The sequence below is a fragment of the Falco biarmicus genome, chromosome 11, assembly GCF_023638135.1.
Source record: "Falco biarmicus isolate bFalBia1 chromosome 11, bFalBia1.pri, whole genome shotgun sequence".
Lineage (NCBI taxonomy): Eukaryota > Metazoa > Chordata > Aves > Falconiformes > Falconidae > Falco > Falco biarmicus.
Window position 1 is genome coordinate 36,729,628 of NC_079298.1, and position 25,412 is coordinate 36,755,039.

General features: G+C 36.0%; 1 protein-coding gene across 5 annotated transcripts in view; it reads right to left on the reverse strand.

Moving 5' to 3' along the window:
- The window catches only part of DENND1B (DENN domain containing 1B), a 166,815-nt gene that overhangs the window by 47,435 nt on the left and 93,968 nt on the right, over positions 1-25,412 (reverse strand). For all 5 annotated transcript variants that reach the window (XM_056355494.1, XM_056355492.1, XM_056355495.1 and 2 more), the window contains 4 exons: positions 14,918-15,018; positions 9,666-9,711; positions 8,019-8,120; positions 746-871 (listed from right to left, as the gene is read on the reverse strand). In XM_056355494.1, the coding sequence (XP_056211469.1) occupies positions 746-871; positions 8,019-8,120; positions 9,666-9,711; positions 14,918-15,018 (375 nt within the window). The remainder of the gene's footprint in view (positions 1-745; positions 872-8,018; positions 8,121-9,665; positions 9,712-14,917; positions 15,019-25,412) is intronic.

A 25,412-nucleotide genomic window follows, 5' to 3' on the forward strand; every position in this document is an offset into this window, starting at 1 on the left:
GATTCAGCCAATGTCATCTCAATGCATTTGATCAAATGGAACTATCAGTAGTTTACAAATATCACAGGAAAAGGATCTGGACTGACAGATGAATGAATCTCCCAGTTGTTTCTGATAAATTATTTTATCTCTAATAGGCTCAATATGTACCACCCTCATAAACCAGGAAGGATGAAAGCCCATAATGCATCAATCCACGGAGTACCAGCAAAACATCAGAAAAACAAATTCTGAAGTACTGATGGGATGAAATGGGTTTTCATTTCTCCTAACTTCTCAGCGGAATCAAGATAAGTGTGTAATAGAAGAGATGCATGTTTGACGCTCATCTGGCTTCTGCTAGGAAATAAAAAGCTTCTGGCCTCAAACACAGTAAAGTCTCCAGACTGGTACAGTGAAAAACGATGGAGACTGGAAGGCACACACTCTTCAGTTCCTCATCACATTAAACCAGGAGAACTGTGTGTAATTAGTTTCATTAATACAACCTGATTTTGTACAAAACAGATTATAAGAGTGCTAGAAACAAGAAAATAGCTGACTTTGAATGAGCATTTATTTTTCAGTACAACTCAAAGCCATAAGTGTCTTCTAAACTGCCCACGTACCTTTGGACAGAATAAGATTTAGAACATTTTCTTTGAAATGTTTCAGACTGGGATAAAACATTTCATATTTTCCTTGCAAAGAATGAGACCGCGCTCTTAGAAATTAAAGAAAAAAAGTATTAAAGAAGGAGCCTTACTGGTTTGTATCTTAGTGCATCCCTGTAGGATCCAAACAGTGCTGCCTGTGCCCGAAGAAAGGCCTTGGCTACTCCATCACCCGTAGCTGTAGACTGTTTTTTCAGTTTATTTTTCAAGGCCGAGACCTGCATGACAGAAAGGAACAGTTAAATTAACACCTCAGAAATTGGTAGAGTGAGGTATGAACCCAATCAGCAGGCAAACCATGGTGTCTACAGGTCAGCCAAAAATTCATCCTCCTCCTTGATAGCTTATCTTTTTAACTGCAAAGGGCACCTGCTGGTCTGTTAATTGAAATGAAAGCAGGGGATGATGGTAGAGTGCTAATGTAAATTGGTTTATGCTCTCTTTTTTTTCCCAAGGCCTCTTGACATAAATAAGCTTAATTATTTTACAGCAAAATGCATGTGAGCCACTTTTCTGCAGATTTTTTTTTCAATCATAACATGTACCTACTTGTTTTGAATTAAGACAGTTAGATATCTTTTTATTTATGCTACGAAGGTTGATTTTTAAGGATTCTTAATGGTCACTTACTATTCAGTTTTAGGGATTTTTAAGTCAAATTACTATCTTACATCATTTCTCATGCACCATGGGAATACCTGCTACCACTGTCAAACAGCTGAGAAAAGTCCATGTAAATTCAGTGCTACATTGCCTTTAGAACTGTCCTTGAAAATACAACATGTGAAAGGGAAAAAATAAGAATACTTAGGAGGCATCTGTAATTAAAAAAAAACCAAACAAACAACAAAAAAACCCAAAACCCACACCATTCATGTTTTAGTGCTCAACCATTTTTTTAAGGAGTTTTGTCTTTTTTTTATGTGGAAATGGCAATCAGTGTTTATATAGAACCTGGAAAGCGAGAACTCTTAATTGTGATGATCCTTACTTGGAGATACTTTGGAGAAAAAAATCATATAATTCTGGAATTATTACAGTATTCTTTAAAGATGTGTGGAATTACACCCTTAGTGTATAATAATTATAGTTTATTTATATTATATTTATATATAATATATTTATAATTATTATTTATATTATTTATATTTATTTATATATATTATTATATATAATATATATAATATATATAATATATATAATTATATATATATTTATATTATTATAAAATATATAATATATTTATATATTTATATTTATATTTATAATATAATAATAATTATAGTCTATAATCTCCCAATTCTCATCTTGACAGTCATCTGGAGAAGTCAGTCAACTGCAATCACACAGAATACATGTTTCTGCATCCCTTTGTATTGCAAACCACCCAATAAAGCAATATTTAAATCACTAAATACTATACAAAGTAACATTCAGAGTTACTCTTTAAACAGAACATTATAAACACAACCCATCACCAAAACAGCTTTCATTCATTTTTGAAATATATGCAAGAATTAATATCTTTTTCTTTATGCAAGCAGTCCTGACTGCTCTGGTAGATGATGATTGTAATTGAAGTGTCACCCTAATTAACAACTAAACTTTGAATAATGCTAATGAGAACTGAACATGGCATCAGAGAAAAGACCAGCTCTACAGGTGATAAACCTTCACAGTAGTGACATTTTCCAGTGTAAAGTCACAGTTACTGTGATCTGATCAAAGAGAGAGACCCCCATTGGGTCCAATTATAACTATAGTTTTGGAAAAAAAAATTATTGAGTTATGATGTTCATAATCTATGCAGAAAGGCCTTTACAGTATAGGTCTTTTCCCCATAGCTGTGATCTTTTCAATTTATATTCAAGCTCCATAGATCTAGATAAAAGTTTAGCGCCTGATTCGTTTAGCCCATGGAAAGCATACACCAAGGCTCATTTATGTTTCTTCCTTATACCTCAAAAGAAAAGAAAAAAAAAAGTACAAGTCTGAGCACAAAAATCAGTTAAGCAGTTCAAGGTTGAAAAAATAAATGAATCTCTTGGTTTTGGGTTTTTTTGTTTTGAGGCTTTTTGGTTTTTTGTTTTGTTGAGGGGGGAGGATTGCATTGGGTTTTGGGTTTTTTTGACTGCTCAGAAGGACTTGGTGCACAGCAGGACTGTGATTGCTTAGATCCATGAATCCAAAACCAAGGAACTGTGAGACCTCTTTGGGTAACATGATTAATAGATCTTAAAATTTCAAAGAAAATATACAGTTTTGGCATCAAGCCAAAAAAAAAAAAAAAAAAAGCAGCACGTTTATCAAAATCTTTTCCTTATGTGTGCTTTTATCCATCCACCCATGTATGATAAAAATGCCAAACCTTCTCTCCACTTCTTTCCATGTCTTAAGCAGAAATTGCCTTTTACAAAGTTTAAAAATAAAGAACTGCAAACAAACAAACCACAGGGTTCAGAATGTTGTTAACATTTATTTCTGGAAGACTCGAGTGATCCATTTCAGAAATGGTATGATTAATTTATATTAGAAGCAAACTGTTTTATCTTTTCCTAGCAACAGCTTCTCATAGGAAGGTGACTTCATTGGATTGCTAAACATTACCAGTGAAGAGCAATCAGAGCTTTAAGAAGGTTTAAATCAACAGAATTGTTTTTCAGGGATTTAGAAAGTCATGACAGTGATATGTAATTTTGCTTTCATAGGTAATCAAGTATCTAAAATGTAGAAACATATTGTGTTGGTCATTAAAGCTAAGTGTCACTTTTTTAAAACAGTCAGCCTATGTCCTTTCTAAGATTCCTAAAATAAAACTATCTGATCCGAAAAAAAGCATGACTAATATAGCTTCAATGTCTGTGTAGGCAGAAAAATAGAACTGCATATCACGTTAAAAAATAAATTTATAATATCATGTAACTATTAATCAAAGCCTTTGCTCCTCAAAATCTTAAGCACACATATAAATTTGAGCACATATAGAAGTATTCAAAATATTTGTTGCCTGAGAAATGCAGAACTGTGCACTGGGGTTCCCAATGACAATCAGATCTCTGAAAAATAAAAATATGCAGGTATTTCTCTGCTATCAGTGACAGTTGTTATACTTTCAACCATTTTTTCGTGCTCCCCATCAGATGTTGTCACTATAAAAGCAAGCCCACTGTCAACAGCAAGAAAGTGAAAGAATATAGCAGAGAAGAGACATAAAACAAAAACCTCACAACAAAATGGAATCTGATATGAATTAAATCAATACTGTTATTGAACAGGCTTACACATATTATCTACACACAGAGGATTTGGGCATCTCAGATAGCCCTCCAGCATTTAATCACAAATACTCATTTAGACAAAGACAACTACTTAAATGCAAATGTTTTCAAAACTAGTTGTAGTTTTCAACCTCACATTCTAGCTTCTAAAACTATATCAAGGTTCAACAGAATCTCAACTCTAAGGATTTATTCAAAATAAATAGCTGCCTCATAACACTGCAAACACTGTGGACTGCTCTGAGTTTCTAAAAATACATTAGTAATATTTTTGGTTATTTTCTGATGGGAAAACATAGTAAATTATGATAGTTAAATTTTACAAAAAATCTTTTTAGTTGCACTGTTACATGTTGACCATAACTGCTTTATACTATTAACCATTGTATTTTCAGAAATACTTTGCACACTCAGTAATTGCTTTATAAAGTAATTTTAATTTTCTACACGAATGACAGCCTACTTTTCAAATATTACTTTTAGAACAGTAATGTTCATACGCTCAAGTTTACAGTGCTAAAATCCTGTGACTTTAGGAATCTAAAACTAAAACTTTAAAAACCCATTTAGATTCCGCATTGCATCATAGTGCGTAGGCACGACATGCTACCAAAGCCACGCATCTTTCAACAGCTCTGTAGATTTTATAGTTAACAGTATTTAACAACCACAGAAAATGCTCAAAACTCATAAAGCCTCTTGTTTTCTGAAGATCATATTTATAAAAGTTCTGGTCTAGTCTATGGAGAAGTCAGTAAGACTGGGTTGCTGAAAGTGATGCCCTCAGTTCTCCAAGCTTTTTCTGAAAGCATTCAGATTTGAGCAGAGGAGTAGCCTTTTTGTCAGTTAACTGCAAATGGGTATGGTAGGATCAAGCCCGAAGTTTACAAATTTGTGCCTATGGTCTCCGCTAATTTATATACACCACAAATATTCTTTTTCTAACATTTTACATTATTAAAGTGGTGATTGAGTATTATTGTATTAGGACATATACTTCCACAGAAGTAGCTACTTATTTTCCCTTTCTTTTTTTTTTTTTAATTAAAAAATAATAGACAAATTCACAGTGAAATGATGAAATTTAAAAACAAGTGTTCTTGTCAGAAGACAGGAAAAAGAGGGATTTTCCCCCCTCTAAGAAAACAAAGGATTCCTGAAAGTCTTGCACTGATTTATTTTTCCAATTTTGAATACCTTAGGAGTAGCGGAACTGCTACTGGCATGGTAGTATTTCTAACAGTCAATAAATCTAAAATATTATGTGTGAATATTGGAATGAAGCCATTAAGAAGATTACAGCATGCAACGCAGCAGAGGGTCCACATGAAAAAAGGACTGGTAATTCAGGACAACTGTGACCACTGACCTTTGCACAGTCAAGACCACTGGTCAGTCTGACAGAATAATAGAGTTCACATGCATAGAAAGTCATCTAGCCTGTAACTATAATTTAAATGCTTAAGTGAATGAGTTTAAAATGCCTTTAAATCTCAGTTAATTTATTATACAGTTTATTAGACAATGCCATATAATAATGTTTTTTCAAGCTTAAATTTATCATTAAAAAATTCACAATCAGAGCATTTTAATAGGCATACTACTTATACATGAGTAAACTATTAAATACCTGTGCTGTGAGGACATCATCAGGCTTATTGATCAAGAAAATAATTACTCAATTTCCTTTTGGACACAAGAAACAGTTTTAGAAAACGCTTTGAAAATACTGCATTTATTTTGTTAGGCTGTTAACCAACCTGGAATCAATTTCTGAAAGGGATAGTAAGACTAGAGCTTCTTCAGTATTTTCATTTCTTCATCCTATTTTAACACCTTTCAGAGGTAGTCATTATATTTTTTTTATCAGAAATTTTAATACCTTTGTATGTATGCTTATGAGGTTTATTTATGTACGTTAAAATGCTTCACATATGTATCTTTGACATTTGATAATGTTTTAAGTCAACTTACCATTTTGACTCTACACTCCTACATCTTATACTTTTTAACCAAGATGTTAGCAGTTGCACTGCCCCTTATGAACGCAAAAGAACAAACATTTTGTCATTTCATGAAGCAAACATGGATGTTTGTTTCCAGGTTTTCCAACTACAACTGTGTATGTTTTCCATTAAATTGTGTTAATTAAAAGGTGTTTTACAGATTGAAGTAGAGAAAGAAATGGGAATATACAAATAAAGTTTCATTATAAAATCCTCAAATTCTGCAAGTGTATATTGCATAGAACACAGTCTGTTGGGGGGTTTGTTCTGTATTAGATACAGAACGAAACATTTTAAGTCTACCACATAGTCTGTACACTTGGATAACTTTCATTGACATTAATAATAGTAACACGCATATATCCTGGGGGAGAATATACTTCTGAAAGTATGAAGATCTGTAATCCCTATTTTCTTCACGTTAGCCTACTCATTTAGAGATCATTTTGATATGCATCTGTAAAAATATAGAAGTCCCTCTCATTGCACAAATACCCATTTTTACTGTTCAAAGGACCTCCAGCTACAACTCCAGTATCTTATGGAAGATGACACCTAATTCTCAATTCTACATCTAGCTATTATTTGACAAGAGGTATATATCTCCACGACATTATAACCTCAACCTTATTCACTGAATGCAAGGTCAGTTAAAATTACTGACACACCAGAAAAATACTCAGTTTTTATTACCTTGTTATACACTTGAACAACACAGTCAAAATTATTGTATATAACTGCATATATGTGTGTATATACATTTTCATACACCAACATAAAATCACAAAATGTCAGAATAGTTGTTATATAGTCTTTTGCATTTCTGAACTATAGTTAATACTGAGTCAAAAGAAACACTGAGCAGATGATTTATAAGAAGTGTAGATTTTAGCATCATTAAAATCAAAGGGAATCAACATTAATATAATCATCAAGAGTTTGACTTCTATTGTACCAAATACATACAAACTACCAACAAAACCAAAAGACGTAGCATGTCACTACAGTGCCTTACTTTAAGACAATTTGTTATCATGATTTATAATTTCAGAAAATGTAACTTTATTTCACATTTTGATGTAAAACTCTTTGTTCTGGCAACCATTTGTGATAGCTTGAGCTTCTATCACTAAACAACCAGAACAGTGGTTTCACAATTATATTCTTTTAGAGCTCTATTGGGAAGAACAAGGTAAATGAATTTTGTGACTATTTAAAATGATATAGAGTATGTTCCCCTATAGGCAATAAGAAGGAAAAAAAAAAGGGGGGGGGGGGAGGGGAGGAGGGGTGGGACACCCTTTGCAAGATCAAAGTCCAGAAAGAACTGGCACTTAATTTATCATCCTTTACAGACAAAAGACAGTTTTCGTCATTTCAAAAGGATCAGACGTCTTTTATGACAAACTGGGTTTGCAGTTTAATTTACAAATAGAATTCTAAGTAAGCAGTCTTTGCTCTGCCAAAGCAAATGACAAACAGTATAGGTTTTCATTCACGCAGCCCTCAGCAGGATAGAAGAGATTAAAATAAAACTGAAATAATTTAGAGAAAACAAATAAATGTTTCAGAAAGTTGAAGAAGATCAAAGCCTGAATTTTCTGACCCCAACTGTACAAGCATTTCTTATTATATTGACCAGTGCCATCAGATCATTAATTAAAAGGAAAGCGCTGGCAGGTGGCAGGGAAGCAGAAGCCGATAATTGGCCCCCTTCTTCTTTTTGCCTTCAAAAACTCTCTCGTTCTTTTGCAAGACATGCCACTAGGCAGACAGAAATGCCTACTTTGTAATATAATGATTAAGATGAGATGAAGAGACTCTTGCGTTTAGAGCGGCTATGCCTAATGAATGCAGCTAGCTTTATAATTATGATCCTACTTTTACAATAAGAGATATGATGTTCCATTCAACATCTCCTCAACTGTCAAAAAGGTAAAAATCTCAAATATAGGGGTCTACACTTGGTGCTCTTCACCCCCTTATTCCTTTTATAACAGTTAGCAAAACCAGGCAAAATAACTACTAGTAATTCACGCATTTATATAAGAAAGAAAGAACGAAATATCTGTAAGACTTACCACTTCACCAGGTAGGTTGTTCAGGTCATTAAAAGGGGTTTCTAGAGTGTTTGTGTCAACATTCAGCAAAACCACATCCTCCAGTGATCTATTTTTTACTCTCTTAAGAGGGGAAAAAAATTAGTGGAAAAGCATTTTACTATAGTATCCTCCTGAAGCACATTTATATTATAATGTGCTAGATTACAAAAGATGATATTACAAAAGACAGTAATGGCAAGGCAACATTTTGAGCTTTAGATGTAGGATTTGTAAATTAGATGCCAGATTCAGACTGGCTTTTAAAAACACTTCCTCTTCATCAAACAGTAAGCTTATATTAGTAATCTCTGAAATACAAGCATATATATTCAAGAAATGAACTCTTGAAAAGTAAGATTCACACAAAACTTAATTAAATATATTGGAATTATGCATATCTTATAACAACATTTCATTCCCTCACATTTGTGAAAATCAGATAGCATGTTAATCATATAATCAGATGAAAACCAGAGAAAACTAAGAAAGTATTTGCAGATTTATGTAAGTCCCAGGCATGTGATGTCTACTAGCATTATAGCAGAATGGATGAAACAATCTTTCATCAATGGACTTGACCAGTAGCTAAGAATTAAACAACTTGTTCCTTTCAGGAAAAAATGATCGAACCCTTTTTCTCTATGTTCCTACAATAATACTTAATAGGACAGTCGAGGAAATAATTCCAGAAGGAATTGAGTGACTTCTTTTGCAAAGCAAGCCTTTCTGTCCAATGATTTTCTGATAGAATAAGGAAAAAGATCCTAGTCGAGATATTACAATCAATGTATGCAGGTTATATGAACCTGATTTGAGATAACAGAAGGCTATGCCTGGCATTAAGAAGTATACATGACAGGAGGCTTCAGAAACTAAGTGCTAGTGGCTCAGACGGGGGGAGAACCTACCTCATCAGTTTAACAAATGTGAACTGATCCCTAGAAACTGCTTCAGCAGAAGTGTAAAATCAAATAAAGTTCCCAAATCAATTATCTACTCTGCATGATAATCAGACTACACACATAGGCTTAGTGGTGTCATCAAACAGTCACAGAGAGAGGCAAAGCTACTTATGACCCAGCTATTACTTACCACTCAGGAGAGTTCTATTGTTTTGTTGTATGTCCAAATCTGGAATGGCTACCTCTTGGTTTTTTTGGCAAAAAACCAGTCATTTCTAAATTAGTAGTGCTGAACGTTATGGCATGAATGTTAGACTCAGATTTCCAGAGGGACAGGAACATAAATTATCTGGCAGACTGGAATGATGTTGAATTCTGATTGATGGTGACTCCAAAATAAATTTTAACTGTTCTTATTATTGGGAAAAATCTGTTGCTGAACCACTAAAAAAGGTAGGAAAAAAAACTATCATTGTGCTATTAAATAGACACAGAAACAAATCATGATGTAGAACCCACATCTCTCCATAAAACACTTCAAAAGTAAGATTTCAGAGAGTGACATTTTTTCACTTTGTAAAGTATCTGAAGCTTAAATTTTGTAATTCTGTATGCTAAAAACCAGGGATCATTTCTGAAGCATTTCCATTAAAGTTACCATTTATGGCGCGCACACACACACCCCTCATGCTTATCAGTACACAGAAGTGTTTAGTAAACTTACCTCTATTAAGCTTAAGTGGACACCAATTAGATAAGGCATCGGTGCACTGAATTAAAAAAAGTGGAAGAGATCAAGTTTTAAATACCAACTACCACAACATTTGTGGAACAAAAAAAATACCTAAATGCATACAGTTAACTAGTTAACATTTTCTGTTGAAGCCTGTATTAAATGAACACAGTTGCCACTGAAATTTTTACTACACAGGGATACTTTTTTTTTTTTTTTAACTCTGCAGTAATGACGACCACAAAATAAAGGACACTGTTCCTAAATAAAGTATGAGCAGGAAGGCATGCCCAGCTCGCTAAGCGGCGCGCCATACCTACTTTCACTAACCAACCATACTGTATGGCAGAGCTAACAGTGCCTGTTTCAAAAGTGGTCTGTCTAGAACTACAGTGGGTTTAAAACGCCTTTCTGGAGAATATGGTACCAGTTAACATCACCACACAGCTACGCAAATATCACTAACGCCAGTTTTGGTTCTGCATTTGCTTTCGAAACCCTTCCTTGGGGGGTGTTTGGAAGCTGCATAATACCCTATTTAACTCAAGATATTAAACTACTCATTTCTAATTCGAATAAGACAAGGAACTATATTGTCAAAATAAAACAAATATCCACACAAAGCCTCTGGAGTGAGACCTCCTGCCGTACAAAAGCAAGAAACTGAATTTGTCAAGCTAATTTATCACAGTTCCCTATGATCTTCTGTTTCTTCCTCTAGTGAATGTATCTGGCAACATCTAACCAAGAATATACTCAGTATCCAGCGCTGAAGGGAAAAAACATTCAACAATCATCATCACACTTCTGGGTACTGTGAGACTACTAAAACTACTCACTCCAGAGAAGCCAGCAATAGATAGGCTAGTTTAAGCAACTTGGTGGGAAATGAAATACTAGAGCGAAAAAAAAACCCCAGAAATAAAAAATAAACTATGAAAAATAAATGGAAGGTAAGATCACCTACACAAAACTACACAGATAGCTGACATACAGTAATTTCTCCCATTGCATTAATTCAATCACAGCTCTGAGCCACGAGCACCCACTGACTGGCGACTGCCTCACTGAGGCCCGAGGAGGGGCTCCCTGCGTCACTTCACATGGCCCCATCAAACTGGTCCCAGCTCTGGGAGCAAAAGTAGCAATTCTCACCTGCCTGCAGCTGCAGCCAGTTTTAGAAAAATCTGTTCACAGTATGGATTAGCCAATTGCTTTCATGAACAATGTCCCACAGGAGAGGAACAATTAAGAAAAAATAATAATAATAAAAAAAAAAGCCCTCAAACAAACAAAAGAAAAACCAACAAAAAACCACCAACCAACCACCACCAAAAAAGACGAACAAAACCCAGACTGACTGAGGCCAAAACAAGCTTTCATCATGTTTATACTATGGAAATAAAGGTTTGCCGATACTGCAAACTGTCACGAAGGTTTCTAGGCAATAGGGCTTCCAAAAAGGGAAACGGAGACCCCTGTGATCCCCACGTCTTCAACCAATACCAAAAAATTTTAGTACCTCCTGAAAATTGTAGGTGTGGAAAGTCAATTTGATCATTTTCAGCAAAGAATGACTTTTATTATTACTAGATTCTGAGGCCTTAACAGCAGAGGTTTGTAATATGTACATGAAATTGCTTACTGTGATACTACTGGGAGCTGCTATATAGTTTCTTTCTTGCTTATATATGTTATTACCACAAATGTTCTTAATCTACAGCACCATTGCCTAAAATAATTACTGTGTTATGCAAAACATGCAAGTTAATTAGAAAATAATTTTCCCATTCTCAAAAAACCAGGCATGCATTTATCCCAATTCTGAAGAGACCAAATCTCATAAAAAGACATGTTGCAATTGTAACTTGAATTTTCTATTTGCATTATATTCTTAACAGAGCATCAGTAGAACAGATGCTTTATCATCCACAGACAAAACTGTCATACATTTTTATATCAGTGCCTTAGTTTGCCAAGAAATTACACAGAAATCTGATGAAGTTAGCCTTCTCCTTTATGAAAGTTAATTTTATTCAACTAGAATCACTATCTCAATGCGTAAACTTGATTTTTCAAAAAGCTTTCTTGAATGCTAGCCACCTATAAGGCTGAGTGCAACAGTATCTTTTTGGCTTACTTAAATGTAGAAAACAATTCTTAAAAAATTTCAAAACCCCCAAGTTTTTTAGTAACTCCGCTGGGTCTTCTTCCTCTACAGCTAGAACGAAAATCACTTTCACTGCCTAATATTTTGCTATCTTTTAGGAAAAGAAACATATTATCTCTTCTCTTTTTGGATGGTTGTTTGAATTCTCACATTGGAGTTCTCATAACAGAATTCAAGGCTGAGATAAGCTACGTGGGGGAAAAAAACATCCTGAAGTAAATAAATCCACAGTATGGTCACACACCGCACCTTGCATGTACTCGTAACCTGGCCAGTCCCCATGGCTCTGCAGTCCACACTGATGCTCAGCACCCGTGGGTTTGGCTACTTTAAGAACATCTGTTACCTTATGCCTAAAACCAGCCTGTATATGAGGTTGCCTGACAGAACCTAGGAGGTTTTTCAAACTAAGGCAAGTGGAAGAACTTAAAATAATTTTTTAATATAGATCTAACTGTTTCACTCAAAGATACATCCTTCTTTTTTCATGCTCACAAAATGTACCAGCTAGGCAGTTTATGTAATTTATCAAATACTAACCCCCACAGAATTATATCATTTATCTTCATGAAGATTTGAAGATATATATAGTCCAACTCATAAAAAAATAATTGTGGATTTCTCTCAAAATATCTTGGATTATAACATGCAAAAAAAAGTTGCAGGATGAGAGCCTATATTTAAGCCAGTAGATTGAAATGTATTTTATCTTTGTTTAAAAACAGCCTTATTCCCAGACAAAGTTATCACACTCATAATCCCCTACTACACATATTTGAGTACCATTTCAGAACACCACTAAGAAAATGAGAGGTCATGGGAGACATCCCAAAGAAGTCCAAGTAAAGCAATGACAAGGTAGTTTCTAGGTATGAAAAAAGGTGGTTTTTATAGAAAGAACTTTGCTCCATCAAAATGCAATCAAAATTAAAAAAAAAAGAAAGAAAATATAAAAAAGAACTAGAAGATTATTTTAACAATTTTAAATTGACATGATCCTCTTGGACTGCAAACTAAGTCTGTCCTAGCATAAACTTTGACCTTACGAATTCATCAAGGTTTTCTAGGTTGATATATTATATACCTGAGAGGAAAACATGTATTTACTGTTAATATGAAAAGCGTAAGGAACGCTCAGTATTCTATGTGCTTTTGTTACACTATTCCAAGCTGTCTCACAAAAGAACCATTCCAACTGGACACGATCAAACAGAGAAATGTAAATGCATGAAAATCTGACTTAAAAGGTCTGAATTATAGTTACTGTAGTAAATTCATCAATTGTGCATTTCCTTTCATGAACATTATGTTTCCATTCAAACATCTCTAAAAAAGGGAAACTTTTTTTCCCCCACTCTATTGTACTACTGTGAAGAAGAAAAAGGGAAATAAATGAGTTTTACAAGTTTAAGAAACTCCATGCTTCTTTTTAATGAGTAAAAAAATTTCTCAGGTCATGCCATAATGACCTAGAATCTCAACCATTATCATTATCACAGGAAGCTGTGTACAGCATCTAGCATTATTATTTCTGGAAACACTATCTGTGCTTAGGAGAGGAAATAAAAAAAACTTCTAGTATTCAGGATGCACTCTGCAGGGTACAGCTTGAATAAAAGTGTTGATCTACCTTCTGAGAACAGCATTTATGGATGATAGAAATTACAAAGGAGAATGAAATTACAAAGCTTCTGGCTAAGCTCAAGTAATACAAAAACTAAACAAATACATCCAAGCTCTACCCCCATCTTGGTGCATTTTATCAAAGCTAGGAGGAAAAACAATTAGGACAGAGTTTCATCAAAAGAAAACTATCATTAAAGATGAAAGGCTTAGCTATAGTTGAAAGTAAAGGGAGGAGTGGGAGAAGAACATTTGATTTCTTTTTAAAAACAATAAATAATACACATGTGAAGTACAGGAACTACCACAGAAAAAGATACACCATGGACAAATATTGTAAACTTGAGGAAAAATTATCAAAAAGACTTAAGGAAACATAATGAGAATTTCTTTGAAAACAAGTTCAATAGACTGGGTGGAGCTCAGTAGAACATCAATATTTATACGTTCCACGGAAAAAAAAACCAAAACATAAAGCTCATCAAACATGCAAGTATAATATACTTCTGTGAAGAAAAACATTGGTAGGCATCTGACTTGGACTTATTTTTTGTATATAATAATTCCTGATCTGTAAAATGGCTTTAAATGGCTTTCATTTTTCCACCACAGATCTATTGGGTCTAGTTAAAGTGAAAGTCTACAGGGATGGACACTCCTGTTTTAGGTGCTTTAATGGAAACGCTCATTTTTATATCTCTGGCACTACTACAAGTAAGAGAAAGTAGGTGTCTTCTTAGCCTGAAATCTTGAAACACAAGCATGTAGAAACATCATCCCTTGAAGGGCCAGAAGTGACTCAAAAAATGACTCTTTTCTTGTTCAACTTAAAAATCTGCTGAAACCACGAAGTCTGTCATGTGAACAGAAACACATCGGAGAAGCGGAATTCTTGTAACAAAATTTTTGGAAGTACAAAATGGAGATTTTAAGCTTTTTCGCGAAGGTGCTGGACAGGATCCTGAAGCTGACTGAGTCTAAAATACAAATATTACATGATCGTACAGACCTAAGGGAAACACTGATGCCTACTAACATCTGATTCTGGAAAAACCGATCAGTTCTTCTCTGAATGCTTATATCAGTATCATTTGCCTCAAGTTAAAATAAATACCAAAAAAAAAGAAAACCACAACACAGTCTCATTTAAACTATTGAATGCATTTTCTAACAATAAAGCAAGAACAGTTATTATAAACAGGATTCTAAACGGTGCATCGATATTAATCAGCAGTGTAAATCAAGGTACCAATTCAAACATCATGTAAAGGCATGCTGGAATATCTCTATTCATCACTTCAGCACTGGCTTAAGTGCCTTCATAAACCAGATCATATATATACATATATATATATATAGTCACTAAGTAATTAAGTGTTTTCATCAGTTACTTAGAATTACAAGACAGGTAAGAATCTCAGAAACAGGGATAACAGGTTAGCTGTCTTACCAGCAGTAGTCCAGAAGATGTGGAGGAAGCACTGGGATGTAAATATGTTGCCAATACATTGGGTACAATAATGCAGCTGACGCATGAACACAAGCAGTTAACTAAAAGTAAAAAGGCACACACAGAATTGGCAATAAAAAATATGAATAAAAAGAAAATACAAAATCTTAAATTAACCTTTGGACACACAAGAATCTTAACTTCCCCAAAACACATATTATAGCATTTTTTAATTACATTTAATTGCTTAAATGCATCTATGAAGAACTCTGATATACATACACAACATTTGCAAGAAGTCAGGCTAACAAGCCAACTAAAAGTTAGCCCTGCTCAGATATTTCCTTGAAAAAAAGAAAATAAACATGCACTGCTTGTTTATCATGGTCAAACGCAAGTACTACCATGAACAAATGGAACTTGAGTGCACCCCAGCTGCACTGAGCTTCGCTGAGCAGGAAAGACTCAGGGGAGGTTTTTTGGTTCACATTTCTGCTATTTGCAACAACTGGAATTTATCTGAACCTGCGTGAACCCACAGAAGAGCACTAAACTCAGATGCAGGATTAACTCCTGTTTGTGTCACTATCTTGGTTCCAAACGACCTTTAAAAAAAAAAGTCTGAAGTGACTATTCCCTGTGACAGCAAAGCAACTATTACAATTTTCCAAAAGTCCCTCCCCAAAGCAGAGCCTGGCAAATCTGGCACTAGCATCCTCAAAAAATAAACGACTCCTTGACCAAGAAAGGAGACATTAACAACCTGCTGACCATTCAAAATGGACACCCCTGTTTTTCTAAAACAAGCAAACAAACAAAAAAACACATACACACAAAAACCCCACCATCACCACCACCCAAAAGAAAAAAAAATAATCTATGGAATTGATTAGGAATTTGGTCCATTGATTAGGAATTCACTCCTCAAATGAACAAGATAACCTGCAATACCTGAAGAATTCAAATTTGATCTATCAAACACCACTTTGCTATCAGGGAGTCACTCAAATTTATTTATTTTATTATGCAGCCACAGAGTTACAACAGAATGAGAAAACATCAAGACTGTGTCCAAAATCAGGTAGCCTGTATCTAGCACATGAAACACTATAAACCTCATTAAAAAAAAAAAAAAGAAAAAAAGAAAAAAAAGAAAAAAAGGAATGTCCCACGTAGAAGATGCCAAGCTTATGGAAAAAAAGAAGACTGTCCTAATGTTTTATATCACAAAAAAATTACTATCTGAGGTTAACTTGATAATAGCACTGTTTATTAGACATGTACTTTTACAGTAACAAAAGGAAGAGCTAAAATTAAAATGTAAATCCTGTCCATACAGCAAGTGGTAAAACATTATGGATGTTACGGGGGGGTGGGGGGGGAACCTCTTTGTGGAACAGATCAGTCAGCAGTTAAAGCTTTCACACCCTGGCTGTCTCAGACATTTAGACTTGTAAATAAAAATTATACTGCATTTTTTTACATGTATTTTTACACTAAAAATGAGAAAAAGTAATCATAAGACAATTGCAGCAGAAATCAGAGACAATTACAATTTGTGCAGCACAGTTTGCTCAGCACTCAGATTAATATAACACGATTAAGTATGGAAAAGAAGCGGGTCTGAAAGCTCCTGAGGGATATCATTAGGGCAAATTGCCAAAGAATGAAACATGAGCCAGTCAGGAGAGTCTGGAAGCTGCAGCAGTACCAAGGGACCTGAATGTTCGACAGTTGGAGCTTCAGTAATGTGTGAACTGCAGGTTAAGGTATCAGGAGACTCTGTTCACTGACACACAGAATGTCACTATTGACCAGCAAACCGCCCGAGCCTGACAGCTACGCTACAGAAAGCCAAGTATATCATAATTCTGCATTTAAACTCTTTGCTTCAGATTAACACCTCCTTTCTTAGCTTTACATCAAACCTCCACAATTACTCTCATTTTAGACGTATAATAATGGCTATTTTAATAATTACTGTGTTGTTACTAAGAATTAATTGATTTGGGGGAAGAAATATATCAGTTTCTTACCCCTCTTCTGCACAGTGGGATTATGAGTTTTATTTCCATGTTGTCTCTCTCTGCAGTTTAGCTAACTACTGATAGCACAGTCAAGCTCAGCATCACGTTCTTTAGTCTTTTATTCAAAATGGATATGGGATTACTAATTAGTATATCCACATACTATTGCAGATAGTATATGAATTTCAAATCGCAACTACCTATATAAAATTAGCATTTCATATATTTCAGTCATAGACTGAAATAAAGCCAAGCATACAGTTATACAGGATATCCCCTGATGTATACAGTTGCCTCCCCCTCATATTAATAGGCATTCTTAAATTATGAATTAGGATGACTACATTATTTGCATGAAGAAATATTTTCCTATCTTATGAGTATGTCTATGTTATATTCTAGTTCTCACTTTAACAGGAAAGTGGATAATTCCTTAAAAACACTTGAAGTTTTATTAACTCTCTTGTTTTACAATCTATATTTTTACGTAGCACTCAGACTGGCATCTATTTTGTATTTTTAATTTAAAAAGCTTACTAAATTGTAGCATTTATAGCAGGAAAGGTAAAGACTTGATTACTTGCACAACAAGGTTGCATTGTACCATTCTTTGCTTTTCTATTTAATAACATCTTAATGTAACAGCTTATTTAAACATTTTCATCTATGCTGCTGCAGTAGGTTTCCAAACATTTTAGTATGGCATGAATATGTTTTACAGTTTCCTGTTGTACACAGCCTGTAATACAAGCAGCTATGGGATTCTGCTGCTCTTCAAACTGTGTGACATTTTAATACTGTGCCAACTCTGACTTTAAGCAAATACTGATAAGATAATTACAGATTTCATACTAAAAAATTGCACACTTTCTGGCAAATTCTCTTTTTTGCCTTTTTTACTGTTTCAACAGTGACTGCATTTCTCAAATGCATTAGCTATTTAAATAAATTTGAAATAGAATGGGGACTACTGCATACCCTGGAATAACGCTGCATGTCTTAAGTAACCAGACAGTTCAAGAGATCTGAAAAGCCTTCAGGGGCCAGGTAGAGCCCAACTGCTCACATCAGAATTCAGAGGTCTATAAAGGCAACACTGTATTTGGGGGGTGTCCAGTAGCATCTGTGCTGGGGAGCAGCCCCCTGGCAGGTACCCTGCGGAACACTGATGGAGGGGATGGATAAGGCAGAGAGCACAGCACAAGCTCCTAGGTGCAGAAATGAGCATCGGTTGCTTGACCAAGTGGTGAGATCTCTTGCACAAAACAATTCTTTACGCTGTTTAGGGGAAAATGCATTTGTATGGAGCCTGTCAGTTGACTGCTATCTATTCCAAAAGGAATTATCAAGATCCACCTTTTTAAAAAAATTAATTTGTAAGAAGACAAGCATCATAGATCAGAAAAATCTTTTTCAAGACAGGCAGTTGTTATCCAAAATTATCTTGAAATCATCTTCAAGGCTGTTTGCAACCTTACCCATTTTGCCAGTGACAACTGGAGATTATATCAACTGTGAACTGTGATGCCCTTTACAGATCAGCTGGTATATGTAAGGTGAAAGCATCTGTCCAACAGACTTTGCTGTATATTTATGTATATATACCCACGTATCATTGCTCAACTCTGCACCCTGCTAAAAAAATCTTAAATTATGGCAGAACAGTACTGTGGAACCAAGTTACTGCAAATCTGACAGTTTGTTACATATTTTGAGCCAAAAAATTTTGTTGAGACATCCTCCTATACACTGCACTGGAAAAGACCTACCAGAGCTGTGTTTCTATCCATAATAAAATGGGCAGATAGCTTTTAAGTAAAGTTTTCACCTGTTGAAACCTGTTTGTCAATATTGAACAGAACTTCTAATATTTCTGTTTCCAACAATTTTGATCTTTTAGACTGGTTTTCTCCAATGAATGCTTTCAATTACAAACAGCACAAGTCAGTTGACCTGAACAAGTTTTAACAAAAAATGTCAGTGTTCAACCCTCTAACAGACAAATTTAATTTTAAATCCCTAGCATTTGCATTGGACAAAGTTTCCTGTCCCATTCTAGCAGTAATTAATTTAATAACATTGCTGAGTACCACTGAAAGTTTCAGTCTGTTTCCAGCCTCTTCTTATAAGACATTGCAGCCAGCATCACCATATAAGCTTTCCCAGCCCTGCAAGGAAAGTATGTGGTGTTTCCTCCAGAGTTTTGTAGTGATTCTGGCACAGTAATTTTATCTTTGTCTCTTGAAAAATAAATAAATAAATAAAAAATGCTGGAACTATATGCCTAGGCATAATATAGTCTCTTTAAATAGTGGGAGACCACATTAAAACATTTGTTAGCAAAACTCATTATTGGGTGATGGTAAAATCCCCATAAGACTGAAATAATGCACAAATTCTAGAGAACAATGTGCTAGTTTCCACCTTATGGCAATAAGCAGCCACTTGGGAAGACAGTTGTTCAAAATCTACACACTACTGAACAGGAACAGTCAGGAAAAGTTTTAGTTCAAGATTTGATCAACGCAGGTTTACCTGCTCCCGGGAACATGAAGAATGCAGCTCCTCCCTATCCCTCACATGGATGCAGTAATTCTGATGTGTATCTGCTACCTTAAAGCTCACTTCTATCAATTAACCTTTCTACTCTGAATTTCAAAGGGATTGGTCCCTTTTTCTTCCCCCCCCCCGATTAAGTTTTTGCTAAAACAGTACAACACATCTAGAGCCATACCACTCTGGCTGAAAGATTTTCCCCAGACTGGCACGTGCTTATTTGATACCTATTATTCCCATAATTTCAGTGAGTAACACTAAAATAATCATTCTGCATCCTGCACAAAACTTACCTGGCAGTTACTTTCAATCTATATAAATTATTTTATTCAAAGCCTTTTCTATAACCAAAGGTAAAGAGAAAGGCAGAGCATAAGTGGCAAGATTTGCACATGCTGTGACACACAAACTAGAAAGGCAGAAACTGATTAGCAGAATCTTGACAGAAATCCAAAAAAACCAAGTTAGACAGAATGCTGAAGTAAAATTAACCTGTGATACCGCACAACCTTTCACAATCTACTGCAAGCAACTGGAGAATGACTGTGATAAAACCATTGCCTGAAAAACCCTCAAACACTGTCAGTCCCTATCAACACCGTGTCCAGATACGGGTAGGGTGTGCTCTCTCCCTCTCCCCTTGCAGTCCCACCGGGCCAAAGAACCGCTTCCCTCCCTCTGCCTTGACCACACACAAGTTGAAAGATGCCAAAGATCCTATTTAGTTATCTCGTCTACTTATTAATACCTATAGCAACAAATCATAGGGCAAGGGTCACTGTTTTACCACAATTCCAGCAGCTACTTCAACACAGACCAACTCTTACTGTTGTTACCCCGATACTCCCAGTTCATGAGAATTACTGTGAAACCACCATCCATTTCCCAAACGGGGAACAGTCGTACAGGTGAAAGGAAACCTCTCTTCAACATTATTACAACTCCCAAGACTACCAGCTTTGTTGGAGGGGCGTCCATATCTAAACCTTGTTTGTTCAGGAATGAGATCAGGCCCCAAACCCATAAGAGATACTTAACGGTTGCTGAAACCAACCTTCCCATCTGCTTCTTAAATGGGTGGGGGAAGACTGCTAGGGAGCAAAGGAGGGAAGGGAGCCCTTGCTTTCACCAGTTTACAACAGAATGTAAATCTCTTCCCAGCTGTAAAGAATAAACAGTCAAACAAAAACACAAACTGAGTACATTCTGCTGGCATTGGTGAGAAGTGTCAGAAGTCACTGATGAAAAAAAATTACCAACAAAAGAGAACAGAATATACTGTGCAAGCCACGACACCCAAAGCCACTTCTTAAGCATTTCTTTAATTTAGCTCCTGGCTAACCGTTTCTCATCTGCCATCCCTGTAATCTTTAAGGAGAAAAAGAGGGAGGATCTCATACGAGCCATAACACATTTTCCTCCTGTTGGCAAGATGAGACCCCCAGCTCTCCTCTCTCACAGAAGGGAGAAAAGGGAAGGGGAAATTTACTTCCAGTCCACAGACAAAAATTTTAACTTTTTCCATTTGAAAATTAAATGTGAAAAAGAAAACACTAATATAAAAAAAATTATTGTCTCCTGGGTTTGGTGGGGGTTTTTTGTTATTCACTTCCTTTTAGCATTATTTCTGGAGGAAGGAAAGTACATGAATTTGACAGTACTTCAAATACAATATTTTTTAATTATTATTTTTTTTTTCAACTCTTGATTCACAAAGCTGCATTATGGCATCGTTCTTGTGCGTTAGTTTGGAAGGGAAAAGACTGCAGACACTGCTTGTTCCTTGCCTATGGCTCCAGGAGTACGATGTTTCCCAATAATGGAAGCTGAGCAGAAAATAAAATTGAAGTGGTAGTCGACAGGTCAGCGCTCAATGAGGAATACCACTGGCATACTGTGCCTATACTAAGGACCTACGTGCACTTTTATAGATAAACAGAGAGATCCATATAAGAAAGTAGGTGTGGGTGGCACAGAAAAAGCCATGTAACATGACTCAGTTACTCAATTTTTTCATCCCACAAAAGCTTTTAGTATTTTTCACAGGATGAAAAAGAACCTTCTGGAAGTTAGTCATCAGCTTTTGTCCCTAACATGTTACAGATCAGGTTAACTAACAGGTCTCTTCTGATATTTGTTATAACCTATAATAAACTATGTTCTTTATATGATTTGTTCAATAATTTCTGTTTCCTCCTATATCTTCATTTCATCTCTGTACATTCTTGGTAATTTTGTTCATTTCGACATTCACGTCTTAACTTCTTTACCTCTTCCTCTCTCACAAAAAAACACAGAACACCACAAATGTATACATCTTTTTGTACCTCTTTCTGACCATCTCCTGACTCCCCCTTTCCTCCCTCATTTATTTTATGACCTGTCTCCATGGAAGAAGAGCTACCCTCCCATAAAACAAGGGAGTTCTGCAAATGTTTCTTGCTTCTGAAAGGAGAGTTTCCAGGAAAACAATTTTTATTAACATTTCCTCCCCCAGAGCAACTCCATGGTATGTTCTTCTGCCATACACTAATTAAAAAGCAGCAGGGAACAGCTTCCTTGTGAATAGCTGACAGACAACTTATTTACCGTGCACAAGACTAAAGATAACCACCGACTATGTTATAGTTCATCTCTTCATTGGTGAATTTTAGATGGGGGGTAAGAGAGATCAAGCCTCAGTGGGCACAAAAAAGGGATACTCTTGCCATAATGGCACACCAGAACAGACAGCTGGTATTACACTTGCACACCCTTCAGTAACTCGTCTTCACATCTCACGCTTCACACGACCACCAATTACTTCCGTGGTACTTATTTTAGGGAGTGAGACAGTTCTGATCAAGACAATATGGGTTCTTTCACTTTCAGTTCTCATACAGCCCAACCACAAAGGACTCAGTACTTGAAGGCTTCTCAGATTGCATATGCCCACAGCAGCGCCTGAACTGGCTCTACACAGCATTTTGTTCCATCAGGTTTTACTGAATTGCCAAAGATTATACAGATTGGAAAAATGAAAGAGCTCTCGACCCAGATTATCTTAATCTTGGCTTTGTTCTTTTTCCTGGAAGTGCTAATAAGTGAAAAATTTAATTTTGAAATGAACTTGTAGATCTGTCTTTCTGTCTACATGCTTTTTTTTACAGTATGGTTTTGGGGTTTTGTTTGTTTGCAGTTTAGGTTTGGGGTTTTTTTTAATAAAACCCCATAATACAGATCTTCATGTTTTACATGGATGGCAGGTAATAGCAATCCACAACTTTTTAGTGTGTGTGTGTGTCCCCTCATTAAAGGAAAAAGGATTTTAATAATTTGCTGACCACAGATTTCAATTTCTTTTCACAAACTTCTCATAGTATTAACCTGTGCTAATGGGAAAACTATTCTAAACTTCTAGACTGGAAGAGCTTTCCAGGTCTGGCTGTATAACCTCTACAACCTAAACACAATAACCTATAATTTCAATGCCCTATTTACATCCCACAGCTTCACTGCTAGAAGTACACTCCCTACAGGTGTCCCAATGGGATCTTAACAGCACCCACAACCAACACCTCTGACCAGTTTATCTTAGACTGCTTACACCTGAACTATTAAAAAAAATATTAAACACCACTCCTCATCGACTCCCAGATCAAATGGTCTAATTGACCTAATATTCCAAAATGAATTCTAATTATGCTTTCAGTAACTCAGTGGGTATCAGCAGAGTATCTGTTCTGCCTGGCAAGTTAATGATAAATTCCCATCCCTTTCTTGCTTTCCAAGAACTAAATTTAGCCCTTGCACATTTCCACCCACTATGTACTACATCACAAGAATTTGAGCTATGAATTAAGTTTTAAATCTCTAATTTTTTGTTATTAGAATAGTATTATTTACAATGGATCTGTCACACACTTCATAAATACATTTTTAAGTTTTGACTGCACTACAGTGCCCAATTAAAATAAATTAGACTCTATAGTTCATTTAATCAGAATTCAGAGCATCACCCCTAGCATAAGGCAATGTGAGGGCATCGCTAGGCTCTATGAGAGCTCCCAGTGCCACTGTTTTCTCCAACATGGAAGGCCAATTGTTCCACTGTCTTGGATCCTTAGTTTGCATCTGGGAAGTAGCCCCGTAAATAGCCAGCTTTGAACTCAGAAAGACAAAAATAGGAAAGAGGAGTTTTCTGTCTTTCCAGGCTCCACGCGAACGTGCACTGTGCTCCAAAACCACATCCCAGCAATCGAGCCTAGTCACAAAGCGCTGCTTGGCAGTTTCTTTAACCATATCCATGAATCTCCAACATGTAAACTGTAGAGAGATTTAAGTGAAGAGAAAGAGACAACAACCACAGTTGTTTTCTGACTCAGCTGACGATACTACTGCCTTGGGGCATATGGATTTTGGAATAAACTCAAGAATCTCGGATTTAGGGTTGAATGCAGGAGGAGCAAAGCGATTCACAAAGACACGTTTAGAGTTAAGGAGTGTTTTGCTTTCTCTAGCAGCTGGTATTATGTTCTCCAAGGAGTCTCTGCATCTTCCCAGTGCCTGAGTAACCATGGATAGTGTCACCACACCTGAACAAGACTAACGACACAAGGAACATGAAGCTACCACTCAGTCCAACTCACTATGGTGACTGAGGGCAACTGCAGAAAGCTCTCTTTGCATTTAAGCAACAGCAGAAGTGATTCCATACATGTGTCTTTGTGTCTAAATGTATAGTCAGTGCTCCTTCATGACAAAAAAAAAACCAACCAAAACTGTATCTTTTATTGACTTATACAGTTGTTTTTATAGGGATCACTAAAGAAACCTACAGCCAGTGCAAAGCAGAACTTTGTAACCACCGTGCTCTGAGACACATCAGACTTGTATTACCTGAAACAAATACTGGTCAAAATGGAGATAACGTCTAGACATTTGCTTTAAAAGTGTAGCATCCTTTCCACCTGCCAGCGTAGGCCGCAGAAGATACACTCTAGTTAGCATATTACTGACAGGATGATGAGAAAGCTCCTGTCAGACACTGGCCAGCCGGGTGTTTGAGACAAAATGCACAGCCCCAGCTGACTAGTTAGGGAAAGACTGGTGAGGTACAATTACAGAGGCATATGACAAGCTTTCATGCTTGAGTGACTTGAGAACCGATGACATGGCTTTAAACAGCAATCCTTCCTACCTCCGGTCACAAAACAGCAATAAGTCAACTGATGCGCTGTTGTAAAATCATGATTTATTCCTTTGCTTTGAATACATGAGAGTGTGGTATGATGTTCTGGTAGACTACCACAGCAGGTGCACTCGGGGCTGAAACATCTAGGGCCTGCCTCCAGCATGCATAAAATCAATGCTGTAGTTCAGTCTTCCTGGAAGAGCCATCCCCAGCAGCTTAATAATTTATAGAAAGACTGAATTACAAAATTATTTGTACTGAAGCTCATACAGCTCCACGCAGCTCTATTCTAATAAGAATACATGCAGATGCGGTGACATGTGAGAAAACGGTGCTTATGCAAGAACATGCAGCATGACATTTAGGAAAGGTCTTCCTTTTACAGCTACAAGTGAAACAACTAACAGCCAGCTCCATGAATAGATAAATTCCTTTGTTTCACTCACCCTTCCATTTAACCCAAAACCATATAATTTGTTTCTGTTTCAGTTTCCTGTTCAAAAGCCAGAAATGGTAATTTTTGCTACAAACAGATCTTACAGAGCATAATCCTCAGGCTAGCTGAATCCAGCTCACTCTAACACTAAGCCTGAAGCAAGCTGTGAGGTCGGTGATAATCACATTATTAAGTGGTTGGAAAGTCAAGCTAATAAAAGAATCAACAGTTAGGGCAAATAATGACCCAGAAGCTATGACAGAAAGGAGTGGTGGGAAGTTTCCACTTATATCTTGGTAGTAA